Source organism: Prinia subflava, chromosome Z, assembly GCF_021018805.1.
Source record: "Prinia subflava isolate CZ2003 ecotype Zambia chromosome Z, Cam_Psub_1.2, whole genome shotgun sequence".
In the NCBI taxonomy this organism is placed as follows: Eukaryota; Metazoa; Chordata; class Aves; order Passeriformes; family Cisticolidae; genus Prinia; species Prinia subflava.
Window position 1 is genome coordinate 91,953,905 of NC_086283.1, and position 27,445 is coordinate 91,981,349.

The 27,445-nt window shown below is 41.0% G+C and overlaps 1 protein-coding gene across 2 annotated transcripts in view; it reads left to right on the top strand.

Moving 5' to 3' along the window:
* The first annotated feature begins 14,685 nt into the window (after positions 1 to 14,685).
* RAB3C (RAB3C, member RAS oncogene family) overlaps positions 14,686 to 27,445 on the top strand; it is a 121,892-nt gene continuing 109,132 nt past the window's right edge. Inside the window, exons 1-2 of one of the 2 annotated variants that reach the window (XM_063422276.1) lie at positions 14,686 to 14,748; positions 24,662 to 24,889. In XM_063422276.1, coding sequence (XP_063278346.1) covers positions 14,686 to 14,748; positions 24,662 to 24,889 — 291 coding nt within the window. The remainder of the gene's footprint in view (positions 14,749 to 24,661; positions 24,890 to 27,445) is intronic. The other variant, XM_063422277.1, reaches the window with a different exon arrangement.

Genomic DNA, 27,445 nt, shown 5'->3' on the forward strand with positions numbered 1-27,445 from the left:
TTCTATGTTTTTTTCTTATGTGTGCAAGGGAAGATTTCTAATATTCTCTATAGATTAATCTTCTTGTCTTCAAGCAGTTGAGATTGTACTAGATACACAATACACCTATATTATTATCATATAAGAAAATGAACTATAAACAGCTAAATGTTATGAATCCTCTTTTCTACCTCTGAATTTAGCACAGATATTACAACCTTTTGCACCCCAAACACAGCACAGCTACTAGTATTGTATAACACAGAGCTGCCAACTCTGACTTCTGTCACTTGAACTGCAGTAGTCAGCTACTGTCACAGTGCACACTCCTGGGATGCAGCGGGGGCCACGACACTTCCCCCTGGGCTCCTGAGTGTCCTCAGGGCTCACCAGGAAAATCAGGGCATAAAGAACAGGACAGGCTCCACTTGCCACTCTGAAGATCGATTTTATTAGCAGAAACACAAAACAAACTTAACTCAGAGGAAGGGCAAAGGCGAAGACCTGAAACACACAAGATGGGGGGTTTTAAGGGACTGCTTAGGGGTGGAGTTTAGGGCAGGGATCCAATAGTGAAAGAGGTTCATGGCAGGGATTATGATACAGAAACCAATAAGGAAACACAGAGAGGGGAGCAACCTAAACAACCAATAGGGCGTTGGGGATTAGGGGATTGATAGTGTTATAAATGCCAATACAGTAGTCCAATTAGAAATATAATTTTTGGTTTATTAAAAAGGATGAAATTACAGAATTTCGGCAAATCCCCCCCCAGTGGAGTTATGTTGACAATACACCCGGGATTGTGAACGGGTGAACTGGGACGCAGTATCTGGCACACTGCCGTCCCCCCTGAGTTCACAAATTGACCTTGTTCGGGGCTTAGATTCTATACACTTTATTCTGCCTCTGGCACAAAATTTCCCCATAGTCCTTTTGTTTTCAGGGCTGGTTATTCGAATTCATAGTCGTCTCCGGCTTAGCTGCAAAGAGTTTCCTCTTCTGTTGGAAGGTGTCAATTTCTGGTTTCCCGTGAGTGAATGGACACCAAAGTTTATAAATGGAAATAGTTCTTCTCCAGAGATTTGGACGATGATGGCGCTCTGATGATTCTGCCCATGCTCTGATGGCTGTGCCACCCATGGGGGAAGCACTGATTGCTTATCTTAATGTGTCCTTCTTTCTGATGCCAAAGAGAAGGCCAGGGTTTCCTGTAAATCCTTTTTCTCTTTTTCTAAATGGAAATTCCAGGGTGGTGCCTGCTTCTCTCTCAGTGAATTCCAAGGCAGACTGAAACTAAGGTTATTTTCTCATATAACATATATACAGTGGTTTTTATAATTTCTAACATACAATAACCCATAAGAACATGAATTAACATCCCATATTTTTCACAATAGGGAACAGTCTGGAATATGGGACAGGGCAGGGAGGGATTGACAAGTGAGTGACTGGGTACAATCTGGGCAGAACCAACAGTACAGAAAAGGGTGGGAGGGTGTCATAGGTTGACACAGTTTGGTTTTTAGTTGAAGTGGATGTAGTTTCCTGTTAGGACCTGGGGATTGTTTTCCTGACAAGCACCTAGAGTCCATTTTTTGAATATTGACATATTGTTGGACCATTGAGGAAGCTAGATGCGACTTTGAGGAATACCGATATAAAATTCTAGGTGAGCCCAAGTCGCTCTTTCCTTCTGGCCTCGAAGGAGGTAAGAGGGAGTCACGGTCTCTTCCTGAGGGGGTGCCGGGCCGGCCCGAGGCCTGCTGGGGCCTGGGCCCCTCACGGGAGGCTCCCTTGGCCCGGTGACTCCTGGGCCAGGGGAGGGGATGAGAATATGTCCCCGGCCAGATCGGGTTTCTGGCAGCTGTAAAAACATCTTGCTGCTTCCCCCTGCTGAGGAGGGAGCCGGCCGAGGCCTGCCCGTGGCCCTGGGCCCTTCCCCCAGCAGGGAGAGGGGAGCCTGTGCCCCCAGTGTCAGCTCCGGGCTGAAAGGACCCCCATGAAATCCCAGGGGTGGGCAAGAGACATCTATAGGCATTTATGAATCCTGACTGCCCGGCCGCCCGGAGCTCTGCTTACCCTTGAAATCTGACATCATAAGCCACAGCTGAGGGAGAGAGCACTTTAGCAATCTAAAGCCTCCAGAATTCCAACCCTTTCCCTAAGAGAGAGAAGAAAGAACACAGAAAGGGAGAGACTGCATTATAAAGTCAGTGAAAAGATTGATAAAGATTATTGGAAAGAGGGATTGAGGAGTTTGCCATTTTTGGCTGGACATTTCTTGTGAAAACCATGGAGAATGGACTATTCCCTGTAAAATGAATGCTGTTTGGGGGAATGCGTGGCTCTAGTGGAGAGTTGTGGATTGATAAGCCCTTTGCTCCTAGGGAAAAGGAGATCTCTAATTTTTGCGATGAAGCTGATGGTAGAGATGGAAAAAGAGAATCTTTACTTAATACTAGAAAAGGCATCCTTAAATGGTACCCTAAATAGGCAGGTGTAGCCCATATGCAGTGCTGGGAAAGCTGCTAATGGGAGGGACTTCACAAAGGCAAGGATGTCTGTCTTTGTGAGAGTTGAGACCTACAAGAAAACAGTGGGGAAAATTCATGGGATATCAAGAGACACTCCTCTCCCAAAGTGATAGAAGATTAGGTTTAAATGGTGAAACTGACTGAAAATCATAGTTTTGTCTCTCTGTGTTAGTTGTGGGAAAGTGAATAGTTTGTGGGGAAGGAGAAGCGTTTTGAAGGGTTCAAATTTCCTTTTTTTCCTTTTTTTGTCCCTTTTGTTAGTGTGTGTTAATGAAACTATCTTTGTAACCTTTAAGTTGGGCCTGTTTTGTCTTTTTCCTCCCAAAGTCTATCTTACAGAAAGGAAAGAGTAAATACAAAAAACTATAACAGATTTGGTGTTTCCGCCTGGTTCTGAATCAAACCAGGACAGGGGGGTACAGAGCAAACCATTTTGAAGGACTACAAAAACGTACATTAAGAAAAACACACACCACTACAACCTATGAAATATAAATATAATTTAAAACCTCTACTGTGTCTATTCAAAACAATGTATATGCGGCCTGTATGCCATTCTGGTTAGCACAGAGAAAAATCTCCCATACTGAATATGCCTTTAGAGCTTAATTGTGACTGTACTCAGTGCTTTAACCAAGTAATGACTGAAGGTGATTATCAAGGAGAGATGTCCTGGAAGATTAATGAGGAAAGCCTAGACACCAAGGCTGAAGTTTACCCTATAGACCAAAGCTGTTGAAGGAAAACAGTCACTCGTTCTTCCTTTGCCAACTGTGCTCTAGTACTAGATAAGTTTTATTGCTGAACACACTCAACAGGACTGCCTACACTGCCCGGAGCCTGAAATATTGGTATAGACTACATGGTAAAACCCTGGGGTGCAGAGCCAGGGACTTTGGGAAAGTGGACTACCTCAGGTAGCTGAACTAGTCTGAAGTGGTTTTGCAGGAGCAAAGAAAAGCATGTGCTGGGTAACTAGATTTGTTCTTTCATGGGAAAGTGTTATGAGGCATGGGGCACTAGTGTAAGCATTTGGATTTGAACCTGAGATGGTTTTACTTATGTTGTGCAACACTTATGAACTGTTTGTTGTCAGCTTCAACTGGTATTTTTTTGTTCCAGAAAGCATTCAAGATTCTTCTAAGGAATAATCCTGCAGTCATGAAAAGTTTGTAAGAGCTTTTCTCTCTTCTGAAAATATGTGTAAAGTGCTCACCAGTGTCTGAGAAAGAAAGTTGCTTTCCTTTTTTCCTTATTATTCCTCCCCCCTCTCACCCATATACACAAAGACAATCCACTTCTGCCTGAAGTCATTGCAGAAAATCAGTTTCCCCTGTTTGTCCACTTCTACATGAATTTCCAGTGCCTCAGTTGCTCATTATGTTGAAGTATGTGTTTTCTCAGTCTTGTTTTTATTCAGTCTGGGCCAGGGTACTGTCCTGAGCTGTGGAGGCAGCTCAGAAAGGTTTACTGAAATTCTTCCCTAGACCTCCCCCTCTTTTGGTAAATTTTGTTGCTGCAAATCAAATTTACTAAAGGATAGGAGTAGGTACCATCTCTGTGATAAATCTTGACTCTAAAACCAGAAAAGCCAGCTTATTGGATGCTTTTTGGCATGGCAGATCTGCCACATACATGCAGTGTTTTGAGCGATACACCTGCTTTTCCTCTGTATAATAGGAGCTCCTGTTGGCTCTAACCTCCCCTTACTGATGCATTGCTTTTAGAAAGCAACGTTATTTTTGCTCCCTGTGTAAAACCTACTGTTCATGCAGTGAAACTATTCCCATTTGAGAAGCACATACTGCAAAAATCATTAAGTACCCATGCCAGAATTCACATGGATGTAGGTCTCAGGCAGAATAATAGGCTCAGCCTTTTCATTATTTCCAGTAGAAAGGAAATCAGCAGCGGGTTTAAAGATACATGGAAAACCAGTTTTCTGCTTAGTAACACTCCAAGCTTTTTGATACTAGACTTTTAAAATAAAATGTAAGATACATGGCTTTTTTGGTCATATTTCTTTAGGTTAAAAAAAAAAAAAAAAATATATATATATATATATATATATATATATATATATATATATATATATAAAGGCCATCTGGGTTGAATAGATGACTTCTTTCTCCAGCTCTGTTCAGAGGAAGCCCTTGCACTGTCTTCTTGCATGCTATTAGAGCTCAGAGCAATGGTGTCAAAAGACCAGTGCATGAAAGCATGTGTTTTTCCCATGAATGCACTTTTCCTTCCTCTTTACTGATGTCTGGCACTGCACACTGACCATTCTAAAAATACATTTTTGAGCAGTAGAGCTCTGATGTAGCGCTTTGTCTGCCTGTCCATAACCAGAGTGTTTGTTGCTACTGTTGGTTAACTGACCTTGTCATATATTTAAGTAGTTGTCATAGGGCTAGAATGATCTGGTACACTGGATTGTTGCCGTGTGTTATATGATATGAGAGTTCATGCCTGTTAATTGTTTTTCCCTGCCCCCCTGAAAAGGTAAGTCCTCACTTTTCCCCAGACCCCCAGAACTTTCTCTGTCCCCTCCCCAGAGCGCTGTCCATCAGTGAAAAGGGTTTCTCCCCTCAGAGGAATTCCAGAAGAGAGCCTCGGGTGAATGGCAGATTTAAAAGACGGCCTTCACCTTTTGGTGGGTATTGGCTATCCAGGTGTCCTTCTTCCCTTGAGACACTCCCTCCCCTGCCTGGTTGGTGGGTTTCCTGCCCTTTCCCTTCTCCCCTCCCCCTGATAAAACCAACAGGAACGGCATGACCCGGGGTCTGTGGGGGCTGTTTGACTGGTTCAAAGCCTGTGCTGGGGCTCAAATAAAGTCTGGACTAAGAAAACCCCTCCACAGTCCAGCTTCTCCTTCGTCTTGTCCAGTTTCTCGGCAAGCAAACACCAGGGAGAGAGAGTGCTCTCCTTTTCCCGGCTCTGCCTCTACAGCCCCGTGCTGGGTCTGGACAAGTCAGGACCAACTCGTGGTCCAGGTGTAGCTGCCCTCAGCCACTGAGCCAAGAGAGGCATCTCTGCAGAGCAGCTGCAGCAGCTGTTCTCTGGGTATCAGCTGGGACTCGGCAGCACGAAGGAGTCCCGTTCTGTATTGCAGACCAGCAATTCTGCACTGGATGAGTACCAAGAAGTTGACATTACAACATTCCTTATGTTTTTGCTTTACAAGGTTGACGGGTCGGTAATTATGAAGGCAATCATAGTGGCAAAATAGTCTATCATGCACAAACCTGTATTTCATATTCCTGAAACTAGAGCCATATGACCTTGTTTTGTGTTTTTAACAAGATGAGAAGATACTGTACTAAAATCTGAGGAAGCAGGTACTGCCTAAAGTAAATCCTTCCTTCTGAGTGTACCTAAAACAAGAACATAAAGAGTGATTCTTAAGTTAGAGGAAATTGTAAACACAAACCATGAGACCCTGATAAAAGCTAACCACAATATCTCAGTGAAAATTTTTGAGCAGTGTATAGCATAGAGACTTGTGTTTTCCTTCTGCTTTGCAGAGCAAGTAGCTAAACTTTGATAAATATTAAAAAATATAATATTCTCTAGAACTTTGAATTTTCTTGAAGTAATGCTTTTACTTGTAGTTATTTGAACAGGCAAAATGCTGTCTGCAGAGCTATACCAGTGAATGCTAGAGAATCCAAAGCAAGATTAAAATCTATTGCCAGCACAGCATTAATTGTCATTTCTCTGCATTTCATTACAGTTACCAGAAATATGAGCAGAAGCTTCTCAGAGAATAGAGTTCCAAATGAATAATTAATTTCTCTTCTTCATCATATAGACATATGCTTCTTTAGGAGTAATTGTCCACTTATTTTTCTGTTCTTATTTGTACATATCTCACTTGATGGATCATGATATGCAGTTTTCAAAGAATACAATCTAATTAATTCTGTCATATTTTTTCTACCAACTTTTTCCTAACATTCCTGTCAGAGAAGCAACTATAGTGAGATAACAATATTATGTTATTTTATGAGAAAAGAAGCAGAGACCAAGGGACTTTCTTAAGCCAACAATGAGTGAGTGGGAAAGGCAGAATCCAAACCTACTTTCAAGCAAATTTCTGACTGTGCTTATACTTCCATAACAAGCAGTGTGGCATTTTGATTGCACTTGTGAGAATGTATGCAGATTAGACTTCAATTAGGCAGGTTAAAAATGAGAAACATGGAAGCTGACTGTAGTGAGAGCTTCTCTCTATTGTGGCAGGGTAAGAGATCCTTCCCTGAGGACTGTCTGTTACCCCTCCTTGCTAGAAAATGCTACTGCAGAGGAATAGCTAATGAAATTACTTGTGACCCACCATCGACTCTGGTTGGAAACTGGCCTGCTCCACGAAATGTCTTAAAATGACACAATGGTTTCTGCAGTGAATATCTTACTGTGCACGCCACGGCCAGAATTTGGCTCATTACCTTATGCAGAAGTCACGATGACAGAACTGGGTTCATTTGCAAACATCAATCCAACATATCCTGTCTTTATATACCTGCCTTTATGCTCTCATTTTCTGCTCGATTTGCAAGTTCCAGAGCACATGGGACAGGCTATGCAAACAGACTGATTAATTCCCTTCCTGATTAATTCCTCCGCACCCTCAGCCCTGCATACCAAATGAGCATGCCCATAGAAGTGCCAGGCATAGTGAGATAAACCAAGATACTCTGGCTGAACGTTCCCTTAGGTTCAGATGTTCATGTTCAATTCTCATTTTGCTGAGGTGTGTACAATTTTTCTATGAGTAAAAGCAAGAGAAGGAAACAGACATCCAAAATATGAACGTACCAAATAGATTAGGAGGCAGCTGCAGATATTTGAGTCAGGATGTGAAATGAAACAATGGAAATGCTTCTCTTTAATGGAAATAATGGTGACCTAATGCTAGAGGCTACTGCCAGCTCCCTAGAATGATAATGTACTGCATGTATAACAAGGAAGACAGGGAACTTGGAAGCATTTAACTTGGAAATAAGGAGTAAAATGCAGATAGACAATATGTCATTAATCATGTATGGAATCTGCCAACAACTCAACATCTCTACTCTGGTGAACAAATTACTACCTGCCTTTAAAGACTCCAAATGATTATGAAGTTGATCTGACATTAAAGGCTGAGTTGGAGCTCCTTCCTTGGTTTTGATTTTCAGCTTAAGCTATCAGATGTAAGAGGAGGTGGATGCCTCTAACTGAAAACTAATGAGATCTACAGGGGATCAGCATCTCACAGAATTACATCCTCACATTTGACCTTCAGAGGCTTATTCTTAATATCCCTGATGAAAGAGGACTGATGTCTGAGTAGGTCTGATGACTGGTGTTTTAAGTACCTATGCAGAATAGAAAATCAAGCCATGATTCTTTTTCTTGTTGAGTCATGCATAGCTAAGGGACCCAAAAATAGCTATTAGGTTGTTTCCTGCCACAACAGCCTCTTCTAACACAGCTGCAGAGTATTCATGGGAAGTACTTGATAAAATCACCATGATATCATTAGCAGCAACTGTGTTTCTGTCTTGAAATGCTTATCAGAGGAGCAAAAGCTAGAAAAAATAAATTATATTAGAGCTAGATGTGAATATATTTGTTTCTTCATTTTTATATTTCTGGCTGAAAAATATACAAGCTGACTATATATAGTTTATTCAACTGTTTTTTCTCTTCACCTTTTTTTTACTTAAGTCTATAGTTACTATAACAGAAACTTTCAAAATAAAATCTAATGGATTGTAGAATTCATGAACTGTTGCTATTTCTGTAAGTTTCATTAATTACTGGGAGCTTTATGCTAACATACTGAGGGAAGACAAGTCAGGTGCAAAGTAACATAGCATCCACACATCTCACAGACTGAGTATATCTGATAAAACTGGTCAGATTCTTTCTTTAACCAATCAAACTCTCATAAAGAGTAGAAAAACAAATCAGGCTGCTTGGTTTGAGAGCCTAAACCCCATTGCTTATAGCTGCTACTTCCCTTGACCATTCTGCAAAACCTTAAACATATTAATTCATTACACCGCATTTGCTACTATGCAGTTTTAACAACCCTTTTGGCAGTGCAGAAATTATTTGACAGGACAAACTGTGTGAAAATTCCTACAAGAGCAGTAGTCCCAGAACCCCTCTCTCTAAGTCATCTGATTGATTTATCTGTTGTTAGCACTGAGCCATCAATGCCACTCAGTGACAATTCAGATTGGTGATGTGGCATATCATAGACCTGACAATACTATTTTGTTGGCCATGTTTAAGATTTTCTCTGCTTTATAGAAATAGTTGTATGGTTTTTTCTGCTGTCAGAGCTTCCTCTTGTCTAGGCCAGATCTTGTGAATAATGGCATAGAAATGCATGCACAGTACAAGAACCATTCTTCTAACATATAGAAAGTTTATATTGATGACGTTTCAGCATGAATAGAAGTCCTGTGAAAACGTTACAGAAGCAATATATTTGGTATGTAATTTAAATGCATTTTTTAATTTGACTATGCATGCACTGCTAGTAAATATCTCTACAGGTATATGTACAATTCCAAGCATGGACTTTAGTTCCATAATTTCTGTAGTCTTTAACCATGATCTGCCCATCATGATGAATATACATTACTCTGAACTCCTCTTGAACGGTTTGCAGACTCAAAGTGTCAAGTCCCTTTTTCATTAAACACCTGAGCAGATATTTTTAAGATATTTGAAGCTGGAGTTGGTACCAAAATCTGTGCCAGAAGACATGTTACTGCCACTTTCAGCTCCAGGTGGCATTTTCTCCCTTGCCTGGACACTGGAAATGCAGAGGTGTAGTGGTGTGAAGGCTCACATTAGGTGGTGGTGAGTCAAGAGTTAGATATTTCTGTTCTTCAGCCCTGGGACACACAACTTAGGGAGTGGCCTTCAAAGGGAAGAGTCTGAAATGCCTGTTTGATCTCCACAGACCTGAGTGACCTTACTGCAGACAAAGTGCAAATCACAAATTCGTCCTTTTCTACACAGCAATTAAACCATTGCATGTAGACTACGAGGATGCATGAAATGTCATGGTGTATGTGGTGCTGTCACCCAGTAGCCATGGCAACAATAGTGCAAAGACAGATTAACCCAATGCTCTTTTCCATCAACAGCAAAACTGTGGTGATTTATGTTGGTCCTTTATCCACAAGATGAGAAGCTGCATTTCAGCTCTATGTTACAGTTCTAGTGGTTGCAAAGTTTAATAATGAATAGACCAACAGTATCTTCTGTTTGGAGAAACAGATGAAGAAGAAAAAAAAAATCCCTGACAGAACTGTTTGCATGTCTTTCATTGTAATGCAGGCCTGTCAAGTCTCATGTGATGAGCATCAGACTTGTTCTTTTAGGAACTGCTTTCTCATTCCCTACTGTGGCGTCTCCAGTTCATGCATCAGCAGTGTGCTGTCATGCGGCCTGACGTGTGAGTCTGGTCTGTTGGGATTTTAAGGATTTGCAGAATCTGCCAAGGTCACAAACCCAAGTATCTATACAGCAGTGAAGAATCTTCATCTGCTGCAAATACAACATGGTTTACCCCATGACAAGATTCTATTTGCTTCATCTGTCTTCTAGCCTGACAAGAGCTCCCCAAAGATTTTTTTTAATGGCTGTGTATTGGAGATCTGTGCTTGAGACAGATCTTGTCTCAGTGCCAAATCCACTATCAATTTCTGCCTTAATTTCAGAACTGCATTTTGTTAATTTATGTCTGCCTTCTTGATGAAATAATGTTTAAAACTGGAAGGAAAATTCCTGAGAACTCTAATCACCATTTGCTTGCTCTCAACATTTCCTGTTTACCTAGTCAAAAGGTTTCATACTTTTTTTTAAAGAAATATCTAAAGAAGACATACCTCAACATTAACATTTTACAATCATAAGTGAGATTTGAAAATGTGACACAGTGAGTGAGGGTGAATGACCTTTATTGCTTTGTGAAATTCTTGTGACTCCCTTTTTTTTTCTGTTCTTTGCATCCAAAGTCCAATCCGAGGATAAGTCAAATAGCATGCTGGAGTAAAAGAAATACTGTTTTCTAAAAGATCAGGGGAAAAAAGAAAGCTGTTTAACCTTATGGAAGAGAACATGATAGAAAACATTGTCAAGTGATACTGATCTTTCGTTATGGTTAGAAGTGTGTACCTAGTAAGAACCTTTATTTTCTTAAATGAGACATTTAAAGGATTTGTATGTTGATCTAAGAATTACAAGAAAGGAACTGTGATCATTAGTTAACTGTCTTTGCCTTATTATTCTACATAATAAGTCAGATTTCTTCTACTTCTGAATCTTACTTACTTGCTAATATTACAGCATGGCCTACACTTTAAAAGTTATGGAAGAACAGAGACTATTGGCTCCCAATATGTGCACTGAACTAGTGAAGTTAACACATTGCATCTGTGTTATCTTTACTTATGCAGACCTCTAGTGCAAAATTGTGAAACAGCTTTGTTAATGTCTCCAACATTTCAGAGTTCATGCATTCAAAACAACCCACTTGGTTACAAACCATCTCCCTCCTGGTGCCTTTATTATTACAAGTTTTCCCACATTTCATATGCAACTCTGAAAGTTATTGTTTATCTTCTGTGTTCTGTAGAATAGTGTCTCGGGCAAAACCCCAACTGTGTTACAAAGATTAAAACATGTCCTAAAATCACACTATTCTACGTCTACATAAGTCAGATTGACTGCATGAACTATCTTATATGCAGCATGTTCATTCTGGGTTAGCTTTTGTGATGAATTATGTCATTTGAATTACTTTTTGCCATAAGCTAAGGAAAACTAATACTTCTCTTACTTTCTTTAGTTTCTTTAGCAAATAATAACCAGCTTGTTCTGTGAATCCCATTTGGTATGGGGAAAAAAAGTAATTCCTGTGAGGGTAGGAAACACAAATGAAAAGGAGGTAGTATAATCAGTACACCTGAAAATCTCAGTTGATACTTGTGAGTACTCCTCTGGTGTTTCTACTATGCCTGGTTAAAAGAATAAGGTATTTTACTAAACTGGATCCCCTGGATGTTGGCACTTGGTGAAAATACCTAGTTCACAGAAATTGTATTTAAAAGGGAGCTTCATGTACACCGTGCTTCAAAAATGTTAATATATTGTGATGCAGTGATTACTAATCAACAGAAACTGTTGACCCATGAACACAGTACTCTGTGGACAAGAGTATTCAGGAGTATCACCACAGCAGGCCACTGGACTACCACGCTTCAGGTACAAAAGCTGGCTTGTGTCTAGCACTATACTGTTTCATTCTGATCCAATTCTCTCTGATACCATCTTCAAAAGCCTCTGACAAAGACAAAAAGATGAGCTTTCTGTCAGACAACAAAAAGGCAAAAATGGAGTAATAAAAATATACCCCAGTATCATCTCTTCAACCAACACAAAACACAAAATGTCAAGGCCAGGCTGGATGGAGCTCTGAACAGCCTGTTCTAGTGGGCAGGATCCCTGCTCAGTGCAGGGAAGTTAGAACCCTTCTGACACAAACCACTCTATGATTCTACAAAATTACTGTTATTTGTGTATTTTTATGCATTTCAAAATTAAAGAAAGAAAAAAAAGTATTGTTTTTGCATATATCTGTTTACTTTAACACTTACATTGAAGAAAATAAACACCATGCTTTACAAAAGGACATATGATAATGAAGCAGTAACACAGCTTTATGGTCTATTAGTAGTTGCCAGTGTGGAGTTTTTAGGTGAGAGACTGCTTCAAGACTTCAGTGCTAAGATAAATGCAAATAAATTTGAAAGCTGTGGAGGATCTTTGTCTTGGGATAAATTTGGGAATCTGCATCATTTAAGTCTTAGATTTCTAATGTATCTGCTGTAAATCTACTTTAGAAGTTTAATATAATAGTAAGCCCATAATATCTATTTTCTAAATTCCCTAATCAAAAACTTCTCTGAATACTTAAATCTACTGTTTTAAATATCTATTCAGCTAGGATTAAAAGTGACATTTCAGAATGAGAAATGTTTTATGAAAAACTGTAATTTAATATATATTCAGGATTATGAGATATATATATAATACTTTCTAAACCCAAGACCCCATGAAACCAAGCTTTCATAGGAGACAGAAGCTCTCAGATTTTTCCCTAACTGCAATTAATAATACATATAATGTGCCCTGTTTTCAGAGGGAAATGCATTGTTACTCATGATTTTTGGCAGGTATTAACCAAAAATCAATAGTAAGACTAAACTGCATGCATTAAGAAAACCCAAAAGTGACTCTTAGCAGGTGGATCTGAAATGCGGAGCAAATTCAAGATACCTACAATGGCAGAAAGAGCAACATTCTGTGTTTCATGCAGGAAAGAAAGGTGAGCTCCAAAAAATGCACAATGTCTTTGAAAAATACTTACTTCCTGTCTTTGTATTACAATGGAGTAGGTATAAACAGCAGCAAATGAAATTAAAAACTTGCAAAGCTGGAATGAAATTTCTTCTGGCATACACTTTGATCCATATTCATGTGTCTGTGACACAATTTGTTCATGTCACAGCTCCTATGGGTGCCTCACTTCATGCCATGTATACCACACATGTAAAATGGATGACCCACAGGGCAAACTGCTGTTTCTGTGCTGCCTCAGACACCACTGCTGCTTTCCCTTTTCTTTGCCTGGGGTTCGTTTAGCTCTCAGACTTTGGGAAGACATCCCCACAGTCACCCATGGCTCATCTTCACCCTTTCATTAGAACAGTACTTGCCAAATCTTAAATCGGGCTCCGACACCCTTTAAACATTTTTCTACCCTCTATGGATCTGTCTTTTGGGCCCAAGGTAAATATAGACTCTGCATTAGAGAATGGGGTAATACAGAGTGCTGAGACAGATTTTAAAACTTTTTGAATGATTAAGCACCACCTCATAATGACATCAGTACGGACATCAAAAAGGCTGCCACCATCCAGAAGCGATGTCCCCGTGTCTGGGCAAGATTAGGGTCATGGCACAAACGGAGCTGCCCAACCCTATCTGTCAGGGATGGAGCAAAAGCCAAGCAAGGGAAGACCAAGCAGGACAGCGGGATGGATGAGGAAACAGCCAGGGACTGTCACTCTGCACAGCAGGGACACTGACCAGCAGTCCTCAAGCTGAAGGGCGCTCGGCCCCCAGCCCCAACGACGGCTGTGGGCTACGGGGAGCGGCCGTGAGAGCAGGACCAGCCCCAATACTGGAGCCGGATAACGGGGCAGGAATGGGATAACGGGGCAGGAATGGGATAACGGGGCGGGAATGGGATAACGGGGCAGGAATGGGATAACGGGGCGGGAATGGGATAATGGGGTGGGAATGGGATAACGGGGTGGGAATGTGATAACGGGGCGGGAATGGGATAACGGGGCGGGAGCGGCATAACGGGGCAGGAGTGGGATAACGGGGTGAGAGCGGGATAAGGGGGCGGGAATGGGATAACGGGGCGGGAGCGGCATAACGGGGTAGGAATGGGATAACGGGGTAGGAATGGGATAACGGGGCGGGAGCGGGATGACGGGGCGGGAGCGGCCCCGCGGTGCAGAGCTGGCGGCGCGTCCCCCCCTGCCCGCAGAGGGCGCTGTGCAGCGCCGCGCCCGGCCCGGGTGAGCCGCTCCGCTCCACCGCGCGGCTCCGCAGCCCCCCGAGGGCCGCCCGCGCTCCTCGGACGGCGCAGCTCCTCCCGGCTGCGGGCGGCAGGGCCGGGCGGGCAGCGCATCTGCCGATCCCCGCTTTTCGCCTCAGCACGGGCACAGCGCGCCGCGCCCCCGCCCCACCACGGCGCCCCCTCTCCCCGGCCCCGCCGCCCGCTGCGGCCCCGAGCCGGGATCGCGGAGCTCCGCGCTCGCCCCGCCCCGCCCGCTCGCGGCCCGGCGCAGAGCATCCCGGGAGCTGTAGTCCCTTCTCCAGGCCGAGGGCGGGGGACACGGGCAGCAGGACTACGACTCCCGGGAGGGCACGGCAGCGAGGGCGGGGCGGCCCGGGGGCGGAGCGGGGACAGCTCCAGTGCTGATCTCGACGCGGGTTTGCCGGCAGAGCCCGGGCGGGCGGCGGCGGCTGTCGGCGTGCGGGAGCGAGCGGCAGCGGGCGGGCGGCGGGGCCGCGCCCGGCGATGAGGCACGAAGCGCCCATGCAGGTCTGTGCTCGGGCCGGAGCCGAGCCAGGGGTGCGGCGGGCGCGGTGCGGCTGAGAGCCGGGACGGGGCGGGAGCCCGTCCGCCCGGGCCGCCGGGCCGGCTCTGCTGCTGCGGCAGAGGGTGAGGACAGCCCTCGTGGAGGGGCCCGGGGCGTGTGCGAGGGGCCGTGTCCCCGCAGGGAGGGCCCGTCGCGGGGCAGCCGGGCCGCGGGTGGGTTTCGAGTCGCACTCGGGCACATCGAAGGGTGTTTTTCCGATGGTGCTCCTGGAGGGACGGTGGCAGCTCTCCTGGGAGTGGGTGGCTGCTGTCAGGTGTTGGATGCTGGGCTGTACCGAGGTCCCGCCGAGGTGCGCAGGAAGTTGGCAGGATGCCTCCAGCTGTGTGGGCATGGAGCACCCGGACCGGGCAGAGAGAGAGGTGAAAAGCACCCGGGGGCCCCTTTTCAGCAGTTTTTATGTAGGGAAAGAAACCCCCAGCGCTGGATCAGCAGATCCTAGACAGATACAAGTCACGTAATGCAGTTTTTAGCAGTTTCTGGCTTGTGGTCTCAAAGCATTTTTTTGCTGGTGAACTGTATTCAATTATTAATTGTGGCCTGTTTTGTAATCCCCCACAGGAGCTCTGGAGCCTCCAGACTATACATTTGAATATATGACTCTTTTTCAGTAGAAAAGTGGATTGGTAACAATCATTTTATGATCAAGTGCAAAGAGCACTTTGGCAGTCTATTGTGATTTAAGTTATGAACTGCAGCCCTGTTAGCTAATGTTTTTCATGCTGGATATCTACTCTGGCAGTAATAAAATTTCAGGCTATAGGAAGACCTGCCACCTTTTGCCTGCTACATGTATGTGTCAGAAATGTTTATGTGATATTTTCCATTTATTCACATGTTTATTGGTCTACTGAAGACACATTTAGTATGTATTGGTTTTGGAGAACATTAAAGGAAGTTTTGCTAGTAAAGGGTGACAACTGTAAATTAGTCTCTACTGTATTTGACATTTTTGACAGGTTGTTGAATTCACCAGCGTTCTTAAATAGTTGTGGAAACAAAATAGTTGTACAACATTAAAACAGAATCTAAAGAAAGGAGAGTTCAGATATTAAAAAAAAAAAGAGAATACTTTACACAACAAGCACAGAACAGCTTCTTGGGTTTTATCCAGATTGTCAGAACAAATGAAATTATTGTTGAACATGATTTAGTAAAAGTCAGCAGAAACGCAGCCTCAGAATAAAGAAAGACAGCAGAAAGCTATAAAATCCACCCAAAATCCGTTTTTCAAGTCTTCTGACATTGTCAAACTATCTATTTTTAAGCGTATCACATTCAAAATTATAATAATACACATTGGGATTTTTCCAAAATATGAAAATGCAGTCTGGCACACAGAGTTTGATTTTCAGTTGTAGTTTCTGCAGAGGTTTGTTTTTTTTTTTTTTCTTCTACTTACATTATTCCCAGCATACCCATATATTATTCCTATTACTGATTCCAGTAAAACAATTTTTCTGTTGTGGATTCTTCTTTTGAAGAACCCTTTGTTTTCCAACATTAGGCTTATATGTTGAACCTTATAGGTTGAACCTTGTTCAAACAGGATTTAGACTGGCTGAACTAATTGCTATATTTTTTTTTAGCTATGTGATTTTCTATTACATGAACCAAATGTAGTTCTTTGCACACAACAGTTTGTAGTAGTGTTACAGGGCTACCATCTCTGAACTGTAGAGCAGGAGAAAGAGTGATCAAGCGTATGTCTTTTGATCACATCAAAAACAACTCAGAGGAAAGTGTAAGCATTTTCTTTTTTTACACTTCCATCAAGCAATAATTTAAAAGAAAACTAAAATGTTAAAATAGTTTATCAGGATGAAAAAAAAGACCTGAGAACTGTTGCCAACTTTATATGTTTGTGAGTTCTTTGTTCCAATCTCAAGCCCATATCGTTTCTCTGAAGATAGGAAGGACCAATGCTTACCAGAAAAATAGTCCTTCCAGGAAAGAGTTGCCTAGTGTACAAATTTGCTGCTCTCATCTGCTGCATGTAACTGAATCTAGATCAGAGTTTGTGGCTCTTTTTCATTTTTCAGCCATTCTTCCAAAGAACAGATACAAGTCTTAGGAGTGCTTATGGCCATGGAGGGGTTTCTAGTTCAAAAGCAATGAACTTTCTTTTCTGTGAAACATTGAATTCCATATGGTTTCTGCATATTCTTTTAAGAATTGGTCTGAATAATTTGAGATATCTATGTATCATTCTCAGTAATGTCCCTAAGGCTTTCATGACACTTTCAAAAGTGCAGGTTCAGTGGGAAATTCTCAGGGATTCATGCACCAATTCACTCACTTTTAGTTTCACTCCTTGTCTGATTGTAGCACGCAGATCTTCCACATACCTGCAGTTTGCCAAAATACAAAAAGAACTGTTGTTTGGATAACCTGGTTTTAGTGTTTATTAGACCATATGGACATTAATGGTGGGAGATAGCAGAAAATGCTAGCTCTCCAGAGACACTCCCTTCAACTTGTCAGGACATCAGATCATTTCAGAGCTGGCTGAGGGGAGAAAAAATTAGGAAGTGGGAGATAATTTGTAAATTATCTCCTTTGCCAAGGAAAGAAATGAAAACAATTTTTCATTTCCATTTCCATTAGTTTTTCATATCCTGTTTTCACTGGCAATAGATATGTCTAGACAAGGTACGTTTATAGCAGATATATCCAAACACAATGGTGAAGGGCAATAGCAAGCCAAAATCCTGCTTACAAATATTTAAGAAGTTATTATAAAATTACGATGAAAAAAAGCCAATCAAAGCTTTTAGATATAGGATTTTGCATGAAAATCCAGCTCCTCTCACTGAGCAAAATTATTAGATATGTCAGTGTTAGTTCGTAGTAGAAGCACTGGAGTAGAAGAGCCTGCCAAGCCACCAAGTCCACAGAGAAACTTATACACACCTTTTAGTTAACTGATCTAGCTGCATCTGGAGTCTCTAGTCATCCTTCCAACACTCCCGGTTTTTGGAAGTGTACCGTGGAAGCTTGTTCCCTTGCTGGTTAGATACTTACTAACCTCCAGCTCAGAGGCACTCAGGGCTAGTTTATAATATTGATAACATCCAGTGTCTGCTCCAGAATACATCACTCTAAATAGTTCTCATTACATCATGACCAGATTACTATCCATAGAAACAAGCTCATGTTTTGTTTACTGTTTTTTCATTTGGTTTGATTTCTTTTTTATTTCTACTATAAAGTAAGCTGTTCTTTCTTCTAATCTGCCTGTTAACCTTTCTGGGTGTTTTCCCATTTGAACTTGGCTTTCATAAACACACTTGATCAGAATTGTCACTAATGCTGTCTCACCAGTGCCTTAACAGTGGCATTAGTATTTCACTTAGTCTCTTAGCCTGATGAAGCTTCTCTGGCAAATAAAAAGGTACACAGTCTTTCCTAGTCTCATGGCCCTGAGTGCTATACTAAATAGAGTAAATAGCAGAAGGCTTTAGCCATCTCATTTTCATTCTTTCATATTACCTGGTAAATCAAAATTTATTTCTTCTGAAGTACCTTGGCTAACACAGCCTTTTATTTATTTTTTTCCCTTTTCTTTTCATAGCTGCACTATTTTGGTGACTTCCTAACATCCTGTGTTATACTAACTCACTTAGGACTGTATCTCTGGTTTTGCCACTATTTGAAAAAGGGTTTTTTTTACATGCTACCTAGAGTGGGAATTAGAAATATGCTTCCTAAGCTACCCTTTTCATAGACAAAGTAAATTTATGTTAAAGAAAGAGAAGTGAGGGATAATTCGCTAGCTCAGCACAAGAATCCAGGAGTTAGAGCCTTGCCAAGGCTGTTTTTTACTGACTTTACGTTCTCCTGTCCTGGGCAGCTCCTGGCAGTGCGGCCACATTCACACGAGTTTTGCTGATATGAAGCAAGTGGAGCTTCTCTGAGGTGTTTTAGACCTAACATCTCAGTATCTTCTTGGTATTCCCCAACTTCACCTTTCAGTGTTCTGCTTAAAAAAACCTTTGCATTTCTAACTACATGTTTTTATTTGGGCTGTGGTACATTTACACATATACTTGATTCTGACCTCATAATACCTTGAAGCAGATAAGCTTTTCCTAAAGCTGCCAAGTACATTAGTTTGCAAGCTGTGCTCTGCAGATGGCTGACAATCAGTAAATTCCAAATAAGTGCCCAGTGCATTGTCTATTGAAGCCTGCTAATTCTTACTAATTGGTTTAAAAAATGATAAAGATTTATGAGAATTGGATGTGGTCTGCATCTGTGGATATCGATGTATTTGTTGCGATCACAGCAAAAATGCAAGAATGTAAGCAGCTTGCCCAAGAGGTAGAAAAAAAGAAACAAAAGTCATAAGACGCTTCAGAAAGAGCTAAGATTAAAATCCAGTCCCTAGATTAGTCTGATATTTCATCTCAAAAGTAATTAATTTCTTCATGACTGGGTTATTTTTCACAGTCTTCTTATACATAAGGATTTTGGTAACATTTTAACTAGTCTGATGATGTAAGTTGATCTATACATGAAAGACAACTTTGTGCAGTGAGTGTCATGTACTTATACATTCTACATACAGTTTGGTAAGTTACAGTCATTGAATTTTTCCATTGTATTCCATTGTTTCAATATCCATTGATTATGTTGGACTAATTGTATTTTACAAAAGATAGAATGGTCACCTCGCAAAAGGTTGTGTATGCAGAAATCTCTGTTTTTACTAAAATATCAACTAAAGTCAGCTGCTGTATTGAAAGAAATAGAAACATCTATATTTCTATCTTGTATACAGGGAAGAACCATTTTTCTTTCCACTGCAACTATATATGTACAAACACTGGTCTGTCTGTGCTGTTTGACTCTAACCTGACTGAAGTGACCTATTAAAAAGGACTTCTGTTACCCCACTGTCAGGGGCAGGCTGTAACAAAGCCTGTAGACAAAAAGAGAGTGTTGCATTTTGAAACAATTTTAAATTTGCTAATCATTCTCGATCCTCACTGTACATAGAAGAAAGACATTTTTTCTGGATTTGCTGTCCATTGTTTCCTTTAAAACATGACAGTTATTAGAGTTTTTAAAAGAAAACAACATTTTTGCTAAAGGTGTGAAAGAATGAATCTCAGTGTTTTCAATGTCAGGTTTTATTGCCTTTTGAACCATGTTTTCCAGGCAAATCACCCCACACTAAGCATGTGGAGTGGGGTGCATATATAAGTGCAAACTAAAGTTGTGTGCAGGCCAGGGAGGTCATAGCATCCTGTGCTGCTAAAGTAAGAAAGCTGTTCAAATTGATTCTGCCAAAGAATGAGGCCTGCCAGGGCATAAAGGGTAACATAGCAAACAAATCATGTTTTGTTATGATTGTGAAGGTGGCAGGTAAACATAGTTTTTCTGATACTTGTTCTCAACCCTGCTTTATTTTCACCTCTTCTTTTGGGATCAAGGAAACAGCTGAACATGAGATTTAGAAAGCACCAGAGTACGAACAGAAAACTCTGCTTAATGATTAAACTTGTCTCTGCCCTTAAATAATCCATGTTTAAGGAGTTTAGAGATGTGCTGTAAGCAGGTAAGCATACAAAGCTATCCTTTATTTGTCCTTTCATAATATTCAAACTGGCAACATAACTCCTGGCTTTGATAAGGATCAAGCATGTGAGATCTCCTGTCTGTAGGTTTTCTGTTTCTTGTCTTGAGCTTAAACTTCTGGGTCTACTCTCCAGTCTGTCCTAAGTCCTCTAGCAAATGTCTCGAGACTGCTTTTGGTGCTAATGAAAGTAGTCCTGTGCATTTTCTCTTCAATTTTACTAAATAAGGGCAAAATTGTACTGATGAGAAAACTCTGTGTGTTTTGTTGACAGTGATGCTCATTTAATATATCCATTTAACCTTTGAGAATAGAACTTTGTAAAAGTAAAGGTATGCATTTTACTTTCTTGGAAACAGAATATTATAATATCAGTAAGGTATATTTGGTTCACATCCATGTAGTGTTTAATTACAGGTGCCAACACAGCATTGCTAGTGATTGCTTCCAGCATAATTTCCAAAGGTGGAACATAGCATCATCACAATCTTCTTCATATTTTACAAATGCCTCCAATAGTAGGGACAAATATGTCAGGAGTGAACTGACATATTAATACTTTGGGAAGTGGATTCCATACTTAATTTTTAAGTCAGCAGTTTGCATTTAAGAAAGAGAAGCACTACAGACTTACTCAAAAAGTTCAAGAGGACCAAGCATCTATGTTTCCCATATAGTTGGCAGAAATACAGATATTCCTTTAGGGTATCATTTCGATTGTGAGCGTAATGTGGATTGTGCTTGGAATAATTTGTCTGTTTGCTTTCTACAGAAGGAGTAAGTTTGGGAAGTAATGGCAAAGTCTTAGCAACTGCAAAGAGTTTGATGTTTCTTTACACTGTTGGAGGCTCATTTGGATTTTGGATAGGAGAAAGGATCACTATCAGTAGTTTTGGGAGACTGCCTTGCTAGGATAATGTTAGTCTCTCCAAAGAGTTTCAATTATTACCTCACTAATCCTCTTGGAGAAATTAGTCCTTTCCTACGTCTTTCCTATGCCTTTTGCATCCTGTAATAAGCAAACAAACTCCTGCCCCTGAAATAAAACTAGCTTCAATTCTATGTTCAACATTCCTGTAATTCTGCCTATGATACTGCAAGTAATGACTCCATAAGTTTATGACACATTCAAGGTATTAGGGTTTTTTTTTTTTTTTAGAAATGTTAAGGAAACAGCTGCATGAGTAATGCATATAACCACACTAATTTAGAGGAGCACTGAAATTTTTGTGGGCAAAGTCTGTATTTAAAACTATCCACAGGAAACACATTATTACTCAGGAAGGCTACACAATGTACATGGTTTAGCAAGACTATTATTAGAATCCAGGTCTCCTGATTTCTCTGCTCACTGAATCATACTGTTTCTGAAGTGTTAGGCATTAAAGTACATGGGGATGAGTTGGAAGCTTCATAGGATTCAGGGCAGCAAATGGATGAAAGTTTAAACCTCTTTTTGTAAACCTTAAGCTGGTTGAAGAAGCTATGTGAAAGGCTTCCTAGGAGATAAAATCAGGAAAGCATATGATAGTTCTTTTTGCTACAGGGGGTAACGACTGCTTTCAGCTGCAGCACAACAGAGGGGAGCCAGAAGGGCCGTGGAACAGCTGTAGCAGCACATAGTGGTCCCACATATGGCACCCACAGGCACTGCAGTCTTTGGTCTGATAGACCTCACTGCCTTCTTGTTGCAAACTCCACACAACATCAGCATGTCCTGTGTTATACTGCTTTATAGTGACTTAAGAGTAGACTCCTTTAATCAAGATTTATTTTCCTTTTTCTTGTGTTCTAAGCAAAATATCCCCAAATAGTTATACAAGATGGGACAGTAATGGAAGTTTCTGTCTTTTCTGTAGAAATAATTAAGCTGAAAGATAAGTAATGTGTATGCTTGACAATATTCAAGTTTTTATTCTAAAACTTCTTTGTTGCATACCTGTGGAAGAAGTGAATAAATATTAAGGCAAATGCAAACACTCAAGTTGCAAGTGTGTGGGTACCCAATACTACATTTAATGGAGAAGGTAATTCTGAAATCGAATTCTGAAATCAAACACTCCCTACTATGTAATTTATGAAATATAAATCTAACACTGAATTTTCTATTAAAAACTTGCTACTTCCAATGTCTTCTTTTTGTCCCCACTCCTATATACTTCTTCAGTCGCCCAAGGAAGCTGGCATAATGTTTTTGATGCTATGAGATAGCAGAATTATCTAAAACAATTATACAGTAACTACAATTTTGCTGAGAGCGTGGGTTAGTGCACAGCTGCCACCCTTGTTCCAGTTTTCCTTTCTACTTGCCCAAATGCATTCTGAGATGCCTAAATGAGAAAGCTTTTACATGAGCTGCTTTTTTGTAAGCCCTTATGTTTGGTTATGGTGTCTGTCCATCTCAAATCAGCATGCAAAAGTGTTGTTCTTAGAATAATCATATTCAAAAAACTTCCATAAGCTCTCAAAATACTTGATAACTTTTCTAATTTTTCTTAAAAACTCAGCTAAAACACTGTAAGTTCTTCATTTTTGCCATTTGCTTTTGAGTAACCTAGGTAGAACTTTGGTCAGGCTTTCACTCCAACCTCTAAAATTTCATGAAATCCTAAGGTGTACTTCTTACAAATGGAATCCATGATCTTTGAAGTCCCTAGAGCAATATAGGTTGCTCTTTAACAGTGTTCAGTAATCTGTGCTTATTCAGGTGTTTTAAATGGATTAAAAGCTGTATTTTAGGGACTCAAATTTCAAAATGTTGATGTCATCCAGCACGACCTTGATACAGTTGGGAGACAGGGAACCGCAAACCTCAGCAAGGCCAAGGTCCTGCACCTGCACCGGGGCAATCCCAGACACAGCCCCAGGCTGGGCAGAGAAGGGATTGAGAGCAGCCCTGTGGGGAAGGGCTTGGGGGTGGTGGCTGATGAGAAACTCACCATGAGCACACAGTGAGTGCTCACAGCCCAGAAAGCCACGGGAATCCTGGGCTGCATCCAAAGCAGCAGCACTGGGCAGCAGTGAGAGAGGGGTTCTGCCCCTCTGCTCTGCTCTGCTCTGCTCTGCTCTGCTCTGCTCTGCTCTGCTGAGAGCCCTCCTGGGGCACTGCATCCAGCTCTGGGGTCCCCAGCACGATGCCAAGGAGTTGTTGGAGCAGTCCAGAGGAGGGCAGGAGGTTGATGAGAGGTCTGGAGCACCATCCCTGTGAGGACAGGCTGGGCAAGGTGGGCTGTGCAGCCTGGAGAGGAGAAGGTGGTGGGGGGACCTCTTGGACACCTTCTGGCATCTGAAGGGGCCTAGGGAAGCTGGAGAGGACAGGAACTGAACTGGAACTGTTCTCTGGTAGGAACTGGAGTGACAGGGCAAGGAGGAATGGGCACACACTGAAAGAGGGGAAATTTAGATTAGTTTTTAGGAAAAAAATGTTTAGTGTGAGGTGGTGAGACACTGGCACAGGCTGCCCAGAGACGCTGTAGATGCCCCAGCCATGGTGGTATTCAAAGCCAAGTTAGATAAGGCCTTAAGCAACCTGGTCTAGTAGGAGGTGTCCCTGGCAGCAGGATTGGGACTAGATGATCTTTAACATCACTTCCAAACCTTAATATTCTATTACTCTAATTTCCACTTATGTTGCATTAAGATTGCAAATTCAAAAAACTACAGAATATACCAGTACTGGGAAAAAAAATAAAGACTTTATTTCAGAGGTGTATATACTCACTATTTAATGGTATGAGAACTAAAAGCTGGAAAGGACAAATGCTTTGAGTAAGTTTATAGGCATGGCAAAGGATAGCAACTTATTTACAGTAAAATAAATGGATCAAGAACTTTATTAGATGTAAAACCTTCTAAGTTTCTGTTTGGAAATATATCTCCTGTGTCAAAATAAAGCACTGATCTCTTATTTCTCTTTTATACAAATGAAGTGTCATTGCATTTTCACCATCATCACATTTCCCGAAAACAACTATTTTTAGTATAGTTTAGTATAGTATAGATATATTCAAGATCTGGAGTTTTAGAATTATTATTTTTTGTTTTGGTACCAGTCACCAGTCACCAGTCACCAGTCATTTTTACATCCTCTATTGCTACCAGAACTACTACTAGATACAAAAATCACAAAACATAATTAGATCTCTGTGAGTTTCTTGAAGTTCACATTGAAGCGTACACATGACTAATCTTTCAAGAAGATATTCTTCTTGTGCTTCATGGATACCTGGTATGAAAAACGCCAATAAAATCTAAATGTTTCCATTTTTTATGATAAAAGAGACAATAAGATTTTTCTTTTTTATTTTGAATTACAGATGGCATCCGTTCAAGATTCCAGATATGGCCAGAAAGAAACATCTGACCAGAACTTTGATTACATGTTCAAACTGCTCATTATCGGCAACAGCAGTGTTGGAAAAACCTCCTTTTTGTTCCGATATGCTGATGATTCCTTTACATCTGCATTCGTAAGCACGGTTGGGATCGATTTCAAAGTAAAAACGGTTTTCAAAAATGAAAAAAGAATTAAGCTACAGATTTGGGTAAGCTAAAAAATAATTCTGTGAATTCAGCAAACTGTAGTAGTTTTGATAACATTTACAAAACTTCCGATTTTCAATGAGTGTCATAACTTTATATATTTAGAAAGAGAGCATAGGAATGAAATAGCAGTTAATTATTTCTTGCCTAGTTTATCTGCCTTGGCTATTAGAGTGTGAACAGTATTTTTAAGATATTGAAGTACAATTCTTTATCATTAATTTAATTCCTTTTGGAAATAATACAGCTTGACACATATCTGTGCAGTGAGCTATAAATGTCTGTGCAATAAGTAGACTATTGAAAGTGATACATAGTAATTCAAAGTACCTTGAAATACCAGTTTTAGGGTCTGGTGTCTTCCCTTTAAAAATTATGAATGCATATAGGTGCTATAATAGTGGATGCATAACAGAAGGCATAATTTTTTGCTCTGTCATCCTGATCACCTGAAACATCTTCCATTTTCTGCTGAGGAAGGAAACTTGTGCGAAGAGACAGTGTTGCCCAGGCTTGCAAATCCCCTCATTCCTTGCTTATACCTTAGAGACAGTAGAAAGATGCCTGGTGGAGAAAAATGAGATGCCAGGGAATAGGTTTCCTTTTCCACAAGCTCTCATCAAAAATAAATGATAGCTACAACTTATTCCAAATGATAGCCATAATTGATTTCTATGATATTAGAATCATAAAATCCTGGGTTTGGAAGGACCCCACTCCTGGCCCTGCACAGGACCAACACAATAATCACTCCACGTGTCTGACAGTCCTGTCAAAAACTTCCTGAATTCTGGCAGACTTGGTGCCATGACCACTTCCCTGGGGAGCCTTTTCCAACACCCAACCACCCTCTGGGTGGAAAACCTTTTCTTAATACTCAGCATAAAGCTCCTGTAGCACAGCTTCATGCCATTCCCTTGGGCCCTGTCACTGGTCCTGGAGAGGAGATCAGTGCCTGCCCCTCTTCCTCTCCCAAAGAAGTTGTAACTGCAGTGAGGTCTCTCCTCAGTCTCCTCCACTCTGAACAGACCAAGTGATCTCAGCTGCTCCTCATACAGTTCCCTCATGGCCTCTCACCACCCTTGTGTCCTTTCTTTGGATGCTTTATAATACCTTTGTGTCTTTTTTGTGTTATGGTGCCCAAAACCACACATGGGACCTCAGATGAAGCTGCCCAATGCATGATGCCTCGGAGTGGCTACCTAGAACAGAGGCCAGACATGATTAGGAGAGTAAAAGCAGGTATTTATTAAAGGTCTTCAATAGGTATGTACACCTTGGGTAAACAGAAACCTTTGAGAGGCTACATCCAAGCTGGACAATGGTCATGAGTTTTTCAGACAGATAGAAGTTTGGTCCATTTACATAGTAGGGGTTAATCCTCCAATTACAGCTTCAGGTAATGAAGTCATATAACTGCAGTTTGCTCCCCGTCCCCCGCTCACTTTTTGTTTATACTTTTGGGTCCTGATACAGTAAGGTGTCCTTGAGCTTCAGGCCTAGGGAAACTGTCTTGTCTGACCAAAATGTGAAGACAGTAACTAACACTCTGTTAGAGTTTTAGAGTTATGCACTAAAGCAGTACAGAATTGTAAAAGTATGAAAGCTAAAATCCTAAGGCACTATTCCCCCCAAATTCCTCTAGGCCAGAGGAACAGAGAGCAAAGCAGGACAATCCCTTCCCTTACCAGGCTGTGCCTGATAAACCCCAGGACACAGCTGGATTCAGGACAGATTCACTGATACTCACATACCCTCATTCTTGAGTGATAGGGTGATACTAAAAGGAGAGGGAAGAAGAGCAAGACCTTTACTAATGCAGAGCTAAAGCTTCAGGTCTTCCTGGAGTGCTTGAGGGCTTTGAGTAGTATTTTCTTTGTGAGACATTTGTAAGAGCCTAAACCCCAGGTTGTTGTTTTTTTTTTTTAATGAATGCAAATAATTTAAAATTTGTTTAATGATGGGCAGCCATTAAGTCTCAGAAAAGCTTGGTTCAAATCTGACCAGTTCATCTAACATGATTTAAACAGCACATAAATTGAATATTTTCTTAATATAGTACAATGGAGAATTTCCCAGGGTTCTCTACGCTCTCTATGTCATTAGGCTTCAGCCCTTGGTATCTGAATTTGTTGCTCTATCCCCTCTAGGAATGAGAACACAGGCTTTTTGCCCCTCAACCTTTTTAAGCTTAGGTTCTCACTATTGTCATTAGTACAACAGTTGTGCATATTAGGTAATGATATATCTCATGAATATAATGTGATATTTATATATATTTATATATATAACACTTCAATAATATGCTGGTTTGATTTTAGTAGTTTAATGCTGGAGATTGCATTGATGTAACCTAATTTTTTTATAATGGAACAATAAAATTGTGTTCATATTACAGTTTTCACTGTAATAAACACAATTCTTTTAATCACCAAGTAACCATTACAATAGCTTTGTCATGTGATTAGTTTGACACTAATTTATTTTTTGCCTCTCCATGTCACAAATATATGCTTAGCTCAAAGTTTTCCAGTGATCTAGATGTGTTCAGGTCTATC